The sequence below is a fragment of the Corvus brachyrhynchos genome, unplaced genomic scaffold, assembly GCF_000691975.1.
Source record: "Corvus brachyrhynchos isolate BGI_N302 unplaced genomic scaffold, ASM69197v1 scaffold281, whole genome shotgun sequence".
Classification (NCBI taxonomy): domain Eukaryota; kingdom Metazoa; phylum Chordata; class Aves; order Passeriformes; family Corvidae; genus Corvus; species Corvus brachyrhynchos.
Genome location: NW_008236509.1, coordinates 3,401,852 through 3,414,164, shown reverse-complemented (window position 1 = coordinate 3,414,164; position 12,313 = coordinate 3,401,852). Strand labels below are relative to the sequence as shown.

General features: G+C 45.4%; 1 protein-coding gene across 6 annotated transcripts in view; it reads right to left on the bottom strand.

Moving 5' to 3' along the window:
- Positions 1 to 5,106: 5,106 nt before the first annotated feature.
- Positions 5,107 to 12,313, bottom strand: part of PAX6 (paired box 6) — an 11,394-nt gene continuing 4,187 nt past the window's right edge. For 4 of the 6 annotated variants that reach the window (XM_017726363.1, XM_017726362.1, XM_017726364.1 and 1 more), the window contains 6 exons: positions 10,721 to 10,879; positions 9,748 to 9,830; positions 9,328 to 9,478; positions 9,090 to 9,205; positions 6,957 to 7,107; positions 5,107 to 6,095 (listed from right to left, as the gene is read on the bottom strand). In XM_017726363.1, coding sequence (XP_017581852.1) covers positions 6,010 to 6,095; positions 6,957 to 7,107; positions 9,090 to 9,205; positions 9,328 to 9,478; positions 9,748 to 9,830; positions 10,721 to 10,879 — 746 coding nt within the window. In that variant the 3' untranslated portion in view covers positions 5,107 to 6,009. The remainder of the gene's footprint in view (positions 6,096 to 6,956; positions 7,108 to 9,089; positions 9,206 to 9,327; positions 9,479 to 9,747; positions 9,831 to 10,720; positions 10,880 to 12,313) is intronic. The other 2 variants (XM_008644076.2, XM_017726366.1) reach the window with 1 other exon arrangement.

The window sequence follows — 12,313 nt, the reverse complement described above, 5'->3', positions numbered from 1 at the left end:
CAAACAGGTGTAAACCAACAGCAGTTCACGCAGAGCAATTGAATCATAACTCAAAAAATCATCAGAACCAACAAAAACTTAGTTTAAGTAAGAATCTAAGGGTTTGAATATGTACTTTGCAAAGTAACAGTGTTGACTTAAATTCAGAGAAATCAAAGTGGACAACTTGCTTATTTAAAAGCAAAAAAAATTTATAAAATTTAAATGATGGGATTTTTACTTAATCCAGTCTGACAGGGGGAGTTTTAAAAATAAATAAACCCTCCCCTGCAGTATTTGAAACACAAAGCTGCAGCATACAGAGTATGAATCCAACTTTGCCAAGTAAAGTCTAAAGGGTAAAACACAAACAGTTACAGAGAGAAGTATAGATTTTCTTCTCTCGTTATAAATCAACATATTTATTGTAACAAGATGAACATGTTTATCTGCTGTATGCAGTTCCATGTAAATCAGAGTCCTTCTGTTGATCTGTAAGTAATTTCTGTGGAATAACTGTTCATAAACTTCTCAAAATCCATTGGTGTAGGCCTGACCTGAAGGAGGTTATCTGTGAATCTGCAAACTTCTCTGGTGCAGCTGGAAAAGCTTGTATGTCCCAGGAGAGGAAGAGCTGCAATTTGCAGCCCTCACCAATTTTACCTGCCAGAGTGTACGTGAGGTCTGTCAGGTGCCCGGAGGCAATTGCAACCTCTACTGGAGGATTCCATGCAACTTATAGCTCCTGTCAGGACCTGAAGGTAACAAGGATCCTCCTGGGTCACTCACAAAACCTCTGCTCACCATCTGACATACCTGCAATTCAATGTAGGAGGTGAGGCTCCAGCACCAGGGACCTCTACCAGCCCAGCAAAATCAGTATCGTGGTCCTTTGTGGGGGCAAAGCAGCTCCAGCACACAGCCCACCAGCATCAGACACACGTTTTCAAAATCATGATCCTCTCACTGGGGATATAACCAGGAAGGGGAAAGGGAGGAGTAGAGAAGGCCCTGAAATTCTCAGTGTGCTAAAACGTAGTCATCAGAGATTCATAGCAAAACTTGAGGGAAAGCAGGTTTCTTGGAGACTTTTCTCCAAAGGGCCACCTTCCAAAGAAACAACGGGGGTTCTGGCAGCTGGAGGTTTCATGGAAATCTACAGCACATCAGCAGTACGTATTAACAGACTGATCAAATGCTTTCATTGCTTTGAGGTTTCATTTCTGCAGACCCTATGAAAACACCTTCATCTTCCACATGATCGCTTTGGCAAACTATCTTCGGATAGTGAGCTATCCGGGGTAAGCTACCCTAACTGTCTGCTGATACACTGGGGTTTTCTTTCTTTCTTCACAGCTAAGAGAATGCTGGGGGAGGAATTAATTTAAGATATGTTCTAAAGCAAGAACTTGCCAACCTGGCTCCTATCCAAACTGTAATATCTTTACTACTGTGCATCTCATGCCGGTTCCTCCCACCTCTGCTAGTTTCTCAAAGTAACGTATGTGAGAGACTAAACAGTATGTGAGAGTTTCTAAACAGTAACGTATGTGAGAGACTACCCTAACACCATTCTCCAGCATTAATCAAAAAGAAGCTATACTCCATGCCTTATTTTCCACTCAAAGAGGAGGAACATGTTTTCTGGCTCCACCACCCTGGGCAGTGCAGGGCTTTAGGGGTTCCTGCACTCTTCAGCCAGAGAAACACTCCCATGTGAGAGTCCTTGTCCATGGCAAGACATGGAAATACTCCCTCTCTGAACGAGGCCAAACAGCCATCACAGACTCCACTCTCGCACCCATAATTCACACACCCGTTTCTAACTGGGGAGGAGGGTTGTTTCGGGTGTCTGTAGGTGCCAATCACACTTCTGATTAGAAACAGGGCAGTAGGAGCTCATTAAGAAAGCATCGTGTCAAAGAAGAGCTATTTTAAAAGAAGATCCTACACCATTCCCGGAGCAGAGGAGGTTTATCAGCTGCATGTGGCACAATGCTCAACTGCTTAAACTGAGGACAAGAGCAAAGGGAAATGAACTGGGAAAAAAACCATAAAACCATACATTTTCAGTTTTTGCAGTGCTGTTTTTACCATGGAAAAGTAGAACAAATTTAAAATTTAGCATAACTCTACACTGCACATATTACCCAGAGAAAGGGAGAAAATGTATTTTAGTCAGTAATACCAGAAAAATCAATAAAAAAAAAAAAAAAGCCAGACACCTTTGGCCGTTGAAAGTGAATGAAATAGGGCTTCCAATGGCTGGAAAGCCTGGGGGAGGCAATGTGTTATCAGTCCCAGGTCATTGTCTGCTACTGTAATCTTGCCCCCACAGATAAATCCCATGTTAGGCTGCCTAAAGTGAACCAGCCCATGGGGGCATTTTCCTCACTTTATAAATAAAAAGCCTAGCTAAAAAGAGGGGAAATCCCCTTCCAGTGTTCCAGCCTGGGTGAGAAAGCAGCTCTCCCTGCCTCCTGCAGCAGGGCACATGCTGGCTCGTGCTTACCTTTTAAAAACAATTAAAGCCGGTGTGTGCTCGGTGCGAGGCAGCTCCAACACGTGTGGCACCCATGCATGTCTGCTTCGCCATCAGCATATATGGCTCATCATCTGTCTGCTCTGAACAGTAACTGTTAGGTTAGCAGCCTTTTCACTTGTAAATGTAAATATTGTATCTAGAACACAATATTTGAAACACAAAATACAGTGTTATTAAGACAGCACTCACACATCAATTCTTGTGTGACTATAATTTGTGAAATGCCTTAGGAGGGGCTTATAAATAAAGTATAAGGTGTTATTATGAAATACATTTTAACCAAATGCACAGAAATGTCTCATTCCTATTGAAATCAATAGCAAAACTCCCACTAATTTCAGTGGTAAAAAGAGGAGACCCTTGGAAATTGCTGTGTTACACTGAGCAAATACGCCACAGCAGATTTCAGCCTTCACTAGTAAATACAGCTCTGGAAGAAAAAAGGGGGTGAAAATGGGTATTAGAGGCTGTTCGGAGCACGCTGAAGATTTTCGTTCCCCAATCCTGCTGCTGGTTGCTGTGCCTGGTGAGGCAGCACGGCCCCATGCAGCCACGCACCACCCCCTTGCCCGCTCGCAGCGGTGCTCCCAGGCTGCTTGCGGCTCTGCGGGCAGCAGCGCTCGGGGCACCGAGTGCCCCGGCTTCTTCACGATGTGCAGCCAGCCAGAGACTTTTCCCCGCCGACCTCCTTCCATAGGGCGCGATAAGGAGCCAGTGAGCCAGAAATGTCTCCTCTCCGCCACGGCCAGCCAGCCTGTCACTGAAATGATCTCAAGGTCCATCCGCGCACACACGGCTTTGTCGCATGGCTGCGAAGGCGCGGGGGCGCAGCCCTCGGCACAGCCTGCCAGAGAAAGGCTTCAGAAGGGCTGGCGACAGCACGATGGAGGCCACCGGCGGCTGGACCACGGGCGGTGGAGCTGCAAGGCCGGGAAAAGCCAGGAAGGGCAAGGAAGAGCTATGGGGAGCTGCCTCTGCCCGCACATCGGCACCTGCAGAAACAGCAACCAGCGCACAAAAGTTGTCGGGGGAGGAGGGGATGGGAAGCTCTTTTCCGTTCCTGGTTGAGCAGAAGTTGGCATTTCGGTAACAAACTACATTAGTAGGTATAAACACGGTAATTAGCTATAGAAGTGCTGGGTTCGTACCTGTAATTAATTGTTCCCGGAATCAATTTAGCTATGTGAGAAGGGACCTGCCTGTTGTGGTGTTTAATGCAATCTATCCCTTTCTTATAAATACATAATGTGCAGGTCTAATAAAAACATATACTAAAAAAATTAAAAACTGATGTTTCTTTGATATTTGTGAATGGATGACTTCCTGGTAATTAAAATTACATTATGCTGGGATAACAAATATACTTAAAACTGACCAGTACTAATTAAAAAGAAACCTGAGCTCATTTTTGCTTGCTTTAGGCTCTTCATTTTAATAACTATCATCTCATGCTTTGAGCAAAGCTGCTCTTTTTCTCTAGAGGATTCAGAGTTTACATGCATTTAATCTCATCTGCAGCATTGCAACTACCTCAGCAGCACAGCCCTGCTACCCCAAGTCTCCAGCGAAGTGCTATCTGCAGTGACAAATATGCCAAAAGGAAAACATAATCAGCCTAGATGGTATCTTTGCTTTACAAAGGCTGCTTGTGATGCCTGTGCTTTGACTCAAAACTCCCTGCACATTGGCTTTTTAATCATGAGATCCCTTTTTCAGCACAGCATCGAGAGTAACAACTGCAGCACAATGAGCCAGCTTCATAGATATGGGAATGTTTAGATTTCCCTGCCAGTGACTAAAGGCCTTTAGCTTTCACTAGCCAGTCCCAGCTCGCATTGTTGTTGCCTGTTGATTTGTCTTCTCTCATTATTCCTTGACATGCAGCTCTCCACCCACGCCCACACTAACAACCCTCACACAAAGCGCATTGAGGTATTAACCAGGTTACAAGTTCAATGGAAAATTACACTAAGATTGTGCTGTGTGGCAATATAAAGGGATGGCATTCACTCTCCCAAAGAGCCTGTTAAAAACACAGCTGGGTTGTTTTTTCCCCTTTTAAGCATCCTAACAAAAACAATTTTTCGAAGTCAGGGATGTATATCTGCGTGTATGTGTGTCCATCCGTGCTTTAGGTACAATGACAACAGACAGACACAGGCGTGCACTGCGCCTCCACCACTGACTGGCACGGTGCAAACTCCCCTCTGGAAATTCTGCCGGATTCTGGAGTTCGTTTAGAGTATCCCCAGAAACCCGAGCTAAATAAACAACCTCCTCCTGCTCTCAGCTGCAATTAGATACGTGAACCTATCTTCTTTTTGTTAGCCCAAATTACGGGCTGGTGGAAGGGCTGAAAGTCTATAAAAACGTTTCTTAAGAACCCCTCCTTACTGAAAACTGAAAATAAAATCAAAATAAAACTTAATGAGATTAACCTAACACAGTAACAAAATTTGCAACACCACACTATAAGGTTAAAAAGAAAATAGTATAATAAAGGAAATACAAAGGCTTTGGCATGGTTTTTACAATCAACAATGGTTAATCTTGATATGTAGTTGTGAACAACTTCAAAACACTTAAGTTTAAAACTCTTGCAAGCACTTTTAATTGATTAGGAATGAATTCTAGATGCACAAAGATGATTGGACTGTGAACAGTAGTACAACTATATCTAAGAACAATTAACTCTTGCCGACCAAAAAGAAACGTATGATGCATGAAAATGTGTATAAAACATCTATAGAATATTCTTGTCAAATATAAATGAAATTAACTTTATTATAGAAATCATTCTGGGAGATTTCTAGGGAAGACAAATACTTACATTTCGACATAAAACAAATTGGATTATATCGAAGACACAATCTACCTTTTATCTATCAAACTCTTTTCTTCATCGAAGCTCTCTCTTAACCCCTGTTTGCACATAGCTTCAGCCGTTAACAACCTTTGGAAATACCAACAGATATTTTTCTTACATAAATCTAGTGCGTATTGTTCCAGGTTTAATTATATGCAATGGAATGATACAAACTTGGAACATCAATCCATAATCTATGAACAGATTGGTAGAAGTATTCGATATATCTTGATAAAACTCTTAAATTCGTGGCAAAGCTTGTTGATCATGGCTTCTTTTTTTTTTTTTCTTTTCTTTTTTTTTAAACAACTTCATGACCAACACAGATCAAACATCCATCCAGTCTACATTGTTCTTTTTTTTTTCATTATAACATACAAATGCCCATTTACAAATAATACACCAAAATGAATAAAAGTTTGGATACCAAAATGAAGATTTGTTCCAACTGATATAATGCCTTCAGTGTACAAAGGTCCATGTGAAAGTCTTTTCCATGTGTTACAGCATAGGGCACAGTTGCAGTACAGAAGTACTCTGAGAGCCATTCTTCCTTTATAAAATACTGCTGAACATCCAACTGTTGTCCATATAGTCATTTACGGAATTAACACATGTTTTACTGTAATCTTGGCCAGTATTGAGACATATCAGGTTCACTGCCAGGAACTTGAACTGGAACTGACACTCCAGGGGAAATGAGACCTGAAAATTGAGAGGGAAAATGGATATTTTAGTTTTTCTGTACAATAGCACAATTTTTGCTTTACAGTTTCACAGATTTGAGCTTGTATTCCAGTAAACATTAAATCCCATCATCTATGGGCCTGTGGAATTGGGGGTTGGGGAGTGTATATATTTTTAAAACTATGCACATCTCACTGATTGTTGTTATAAATAAACTGTCATGCGTTGAGATAAACGCCAGAGCCTCGGCTCGTTTGTATCAGTTGAGAATTCAGCCCAAAATACACTGAACTGTTCTATTCTTTTGAAGAGTGTCTGTTTTGTTCCCATTTATGCTGACACTTGCCCTTTCTACCCTGATTTGCCTTTTTTATGCATGGGCTAATATTTCTACAGGTTCCCTGCCTCTTTGATGACTTCAAGTCTTTAGCAATAAATGATGTCTGACACAGACACAATAAAAATGTGCCCAGTCCTGCAAACACTTTCACATACACTTAACCTCACCAGTGTGGATATCTCTGCTGAAATTTAATGCTGAAATAAATGCTGATTTAGAACTTAATTATACAGGGAAGATTTTGAGGGATGGGGGGCTCCCTAAAGAGCTTGCCCCTGTCCTGCTATTTCAATACCACCTCTGTTAATCATCTTTCCTCCAGAAATCATCTAGCCCTCCAGAAGCAGCTTAAAAATCAGAATTCTTGCTCTCATTTGCAAGGTTATATATTGTCATCTTCTGTCTGGTATGGCAGCAACAGAGAGACCTCCCCCAGTGATGGGGAGAGACTTCTCACAGCGAATACATGTGAAAAGCCTGGTGGCTGGAGTGAGGAAACCACGCCAGCAGGAAGGCTGGAGGAGCACGGAGTCACTCACCTGTGGAAGTGGTGCCAGAGGTGCCCATGGGCTGGCTGTTCATGTGTGTCTGCATGTGAGGAGGGGTGTATGTATCATAGCTCCGTCCATTCACCGATGGACTGGTGGGCAGCATGCAAGAGTAGGAGGAGGTCTGGCTGGGTACCGGGGGCTGTGGGAGCAAAGGACAAAGTATTAAGTGTCACTGGAAGTAAAGACAACATCACTTTCCATGCAGCGTGCAGCAGCAAAAATGAGCTTCAAGTTTCAAATTCAGGGACCCCAATGTAAAGACCTAAATAGGAGCCCAACCAAGCAGCCCCTTCACGGAGGCTTTTGGTCTAAAAACCAACATGGACGGTCGCTGGTGCTTTTCCAGACATCCTTGGCAGGCAGATCCCTACATCTAGATGCTGACGGAGTTGTTACATCCCTAAGCCTGAGTGCTGCCCTCGTTTATACCCATGTAAAAGGAAGATGTCTCATAGCATTTGCAGCCAGAGACAGGGTCAGCATCTTACCTCACACTTGGTGCTGTAACTAAAATTACTCCACTGAGGAACACAGGCTGGTCCTGCACCTGCAAGCCTGGGGCACATACACACAGACCATGCGTGGGTTGGGAGGACCAAGGCTCTGAAGAGGAATCCCCAAACCCATGCGCACTGATCCCCATCAGAGCCGCAGTCGCCCCAAACCCATGCCAGCAACACCTCAGAATAGACATCTCCATTTACCTCAAATCCAGCCCCTAAAACCTGATTTGCCAGAAGGGGCAGCAGCTGGGGGCAGGGGCTCAGGGATGCCACAGCACCAGGGAGGGACCAAGTAGGGTCATTGCCTGCTTCATGCTGCTGGGTGACTGGGGACCAGGGCAGCCTTGACCCCGGGAGGCAGTGAGGGGGCAGGAAGCAGGATGAGTAATTCCCGCTCTGTGCACACAAGACCCGACACGTCTGCACATATTTCCTGTCTGCACATCCCTGGCACACACCATCTCCAGCAATACTGACAGCCTCAGTTCCTGAGCACGCATGCTGGGCTTTGGGAGGACCAGCAATGCTCCGTGTGTCTGCAGGGAGATGCCAATGGCTCGGCCGCCCAGTCTCCCTCTCCTACACTGCGTGGCTGCCCTGCCACAGTGACCACGTAGGCAGCGTTTTCCAGAGCAGCTCACACGTGCTGTGTCCCTGCCCAGGTGCCCAGTGGTGAATCAGGGCCTTCCTGCTTTCCCAAGGGTCCCCTCCTGTATCAGCCTTTTGATCTTTTGTCATCTGCTGCCAGCCCACTGCCGGGAATGGCGCCGCCAGCCTCCAACGTCACGAAACAGCAACCTAGCCAACATCATTTCTTTCCATAGACTTGCAAGACTCTAACTTTATTTGGTTAATTTTGGTTCAGCAATTAGTAACATCGTAATTGCCGCAGCGAAGGAGTCAGGCTCTCTAATCTGCTCGCCTGTCTCTAGCAGTGGTCAATGCTGTGCGCCTCAGACAAAGCTGTAAAACTCCCGTAATTGGCCAGCACCTTCCTAGGCCAACCCCACCATTAAAAAAGGAGGAATTTTGCATCTGAAAGGTCTATAGAAACAGACCCCAAAGGAATAGATTTCTTCCTAACCCAGCTGGTGATCAGCTAATGCTTTCAGGCATGAGGATTGACAGCTCTTGCAATTCTGGCTTAGCTGGCATAACCACTGATGCTAATCACATCCTTCCCTCTCTCAGGTGTTCCTAATGTGCTGCTGCCACATTACCTACACCCAGAAGGTCGGATCCCTCCAGCAGCTTATTCAGGCAGCAATTTCCACAATATGGCATCAGTGAGTTCCAGAGGTTAACCACATTTTTTTCCAAATAGCATTTTTTATCCCAGATTTTTTGCCATGCAAATTTGAGGACTTTTCTCTTTTAAAATCTGGGAAAAATGCTTGTTGAGCACCACATCTTTCAGTGCCCTTTCCCTTCTGATTCTCCCAAATAGGTCAGCTTTCCAGATGCCAAGGAAGCCTTTGGGTGCCTGTTTCCCTGCAGCATGGTTTGGGTCCACAATCCCTCATCACGCAGAGGAAGGGCCCCCACCCACACTCCCGCACACCCCAGGGGCCACCGAGTCCCGAGGGAATGTCGTGCCATGGTGTGGCACTGGACTTACTTGCATAGGCAGGTTGTTGGCCATGGTGAAGCTGGGCATGGGCGGCAGCGCGCTGTACGTGTTCGTGAGCGCCGTGTCCGTCCTGCCCAACATGGAACCTGATGTGAAAGAGGAAACTATAATAGAATAGACAGATAGATGGACACATTAGTTTAACCACAGTCACAACTGGCAATACGGTCTCAGAGTCTCATTTTCCCCAGAGGATGGATGGACGTGAGCGGGTTGATGGCATTACCGGGGGTGGTTGGTTGTGGGATCGGCTGGTAAACGCTTGTGCTGAAACTACTACTGATGGGAATGTGGCTGGGAGTGTTGCTGGCTTGTCTTCGCTGGTTCCTCAGCTTCTCTTCCCTTCTCCACTTGGCCCTTCTGTTGGAAAACCACACCTGGAAATACAGCATTTGAGAGACGTGAGTGACCTTACAAGGACTAGAGGCACGGGGCCTCCCCCACGTAGCTCAAGGCCATGGCTTGCAGTGGAGCAAAGCAGCGGGTGAAAGCAAAGCCAGCTGCTGCTATTTTCCTGAAAGAGGGATATGGGCAAATACTTGATCATAAATATGGGTTGCCCTGTGCTTTGATAAGCCAGGAGTAACAAAATCAGAATAGTAATAGTAAAAACAATAATAGTTATAATTGCAGAGCAAATCACTACCTGTATCCTTGCTTCAGGCAGGTCTATTTTAGCAGCTAGTCTCTCTCTTGCAAACACATCGGGATAGTGGGTCCTCTCAAATTCTGTAGAAGGAAATAGTCTTGCATTAGTTGCGGAGTTAATGCAGCTTACTGTGAAATCAGAGTTGTTCTTGCACTGCCTGTGCTCTAAATGCTCTTAAGAAGCATCACTGCAAAGGCAAAGCTGAGCTTTCTGTCTGTGTGTTAGGATGGAGGACGCCTTGCCTGCTGGGGAGTATTGCTATGGGGATGGGCAGGCTTGGGTGCAATCTGCATCTTTCAAGAAGCAGTGAGGGCTTCTGCCTCCACTGAGGGGGTCCCCAAGGCAGCTCTGACCCTGTCACCACGAAGCGAAATGGCGCATCGCTAAATAACAGCACAAAACGAGAACAGAGCTCCGCAGCAGGTCAGAGGCGAGGTGCGCCCAGGCCAGTCAGGGAAAAGGGCACCTGATCCCAGCCCCAGGCAGCGGCAGCACTGGGGATGAGGAGCGTGTGTATGGACAGGCATGGAGGGCGCTGCGACCCCCGGCCGGGGGCGGGGGCGCCAGGGGGGAGGGGGAGCGTGTGTAGGGACAGGCATGGAGGACTCTGCCAGCCCCCTGCCTGCCCTCACCTCCCCGGCTGTGCAGCCTGGCCAGGGACGCAGCCCAGCGGACAGGAGGAGAGTTTTCCCCCAGGGCGCAGCCCGGGGTGCCGAATCGGTGTTCCGGTATGATCTGCGCCCTGAATACTTTGCCTTTGAAAACCATTTTAACAGCTTTTCAGGGCAAACTACGGCCACTAATGAATATTTGGAGCTCCGTGAATAAAAGAGCATGGAGGGAGCCACAGAGTTTAAATATATACATATATATATGGCACAGGAATGCTGTGCTTACATTCAGCTGTTAATGTAGTCGGGGCACATTTTGCTTTTCTCTCCTGCTTCAGCCATAGGAAAATGTCACTCACCTTTCTCAAGGGCTTCGATTTGCTCTTGGGTAAAGGATGTCCTATTTCTCTGCAGCTTTCTTTTCAGCTGGAGTCTCATTTGGGCCTCATCTGAATCTTCTCCATTAGAGCTGATGGAGTTAGTGTTTTCCCCTCCTCCCTCCTGTTGCGGACAGCCATCTGTGGAGCCAAGAGTCAGAAAGTGAAATGCAGGTACCTTTGTTTTAAGATCCCTATCAGAGAAATAACGCAATTGGAAACAAGTTCAGCCATGTTTGCTGACACCCTCCCTTAAAAATGTCTCAGGTATCAAAGCAACACAGCGCTGATGGCATGGGTAACACAGAAACATTTCAGTTTCCAGCCTTATCGTAAGCATCGGAGATGAGGAATTATGATCACCTGGTCTTAATTTCATTTTGTTTTCCCTCTGGAATAAAACCTGCATAAAAATACTTTCCCCTGAAAGTGATTCTTTCCATGAATCCCTGCTGGAGTGCCATGGCAGTCTCCTCTGTCTGCTGCATTTATTTACCTATTGCTATATTTAAAATAGTGATGTTCAGTATTTCAGATTATCTATAATCAGTAATTCCTATCTAATCAATTAGATGTTGATAGGTTTGCAGAAAATGCTATTAAGAAACCAAACCAAGCTTGTAATCTTTTTAAAAAAATATTTATCCAGTTTTTATTTGAATTCTGCACAGTCAATTTCATTTTAAAGGTTGTGAATTTAGAAGTGCCTGCATTGTTCTGCAGTTTTATTCAACTATTGTATGAGTGTGCATTGCCTTGACACCTATTACTGAGCACAGCTGTAATTATATCATCACCAAGAACAGGCTATAATTGCTGAAAATGGAATTTTATATTTAGATAAAAGGACTGTCCATTCTTTGTAATGTGTTGCACCAGAGAAAAGTAAGATTTCTTTTAAAATTTTAACATGTAATTTTAAAAGAAATAGTAGCGAGTTCACTAACTAGCTAAATACGCTGTTCTGCAGCTGAACGTTTGGCATATCATTTAAGTGGTCCATTTTTAATTAGGGCATTTCCACCACTTTTAATGTAATTTCTGTCATTAAACAGGGGAAAGTTTCATTGTGCTCCGTGCTCGGGCAGAGGCGGCTGCGGCCCGGGGCCGGCTGGTGTTGGGGGGCTCCGCGGGCACCCCCGGCTGCCGGGGCCGGAGGGACGGAGGCTGCTGGCGAAGCAGAGAAGTCGTTGTCCTAAATGAGCTCTCCCTCTCCTTTCAAAGCATATTTTTCGAGGCGTTTTGATGTCGCATAAAGAGGGAGCCGGGGTGAGGGACGCATGGGCTACTTATGCTAATTCCCTTGAAAAGTTACGCCAAAAATAAATAGCGACACTCCCGCGACATCCTTTAAATATTGTGGGAAATCAACTTTAAAGTAATATCATTTATAATCGGCGAACAATGGCCCTGGTCTTCAAAGCTCGGGGGGAATTGTGACAGGATCTGGTGGGACCCTTTCAACCACTTTGAAATGTTTTAAAACCCGAACTTTCTCCTCCATTTAAACACAGGGATTCAGCGGCCGTGGTCACCATATGGGCGGCCGCAGCCCCATTGAGGCGGCCGGCGGCG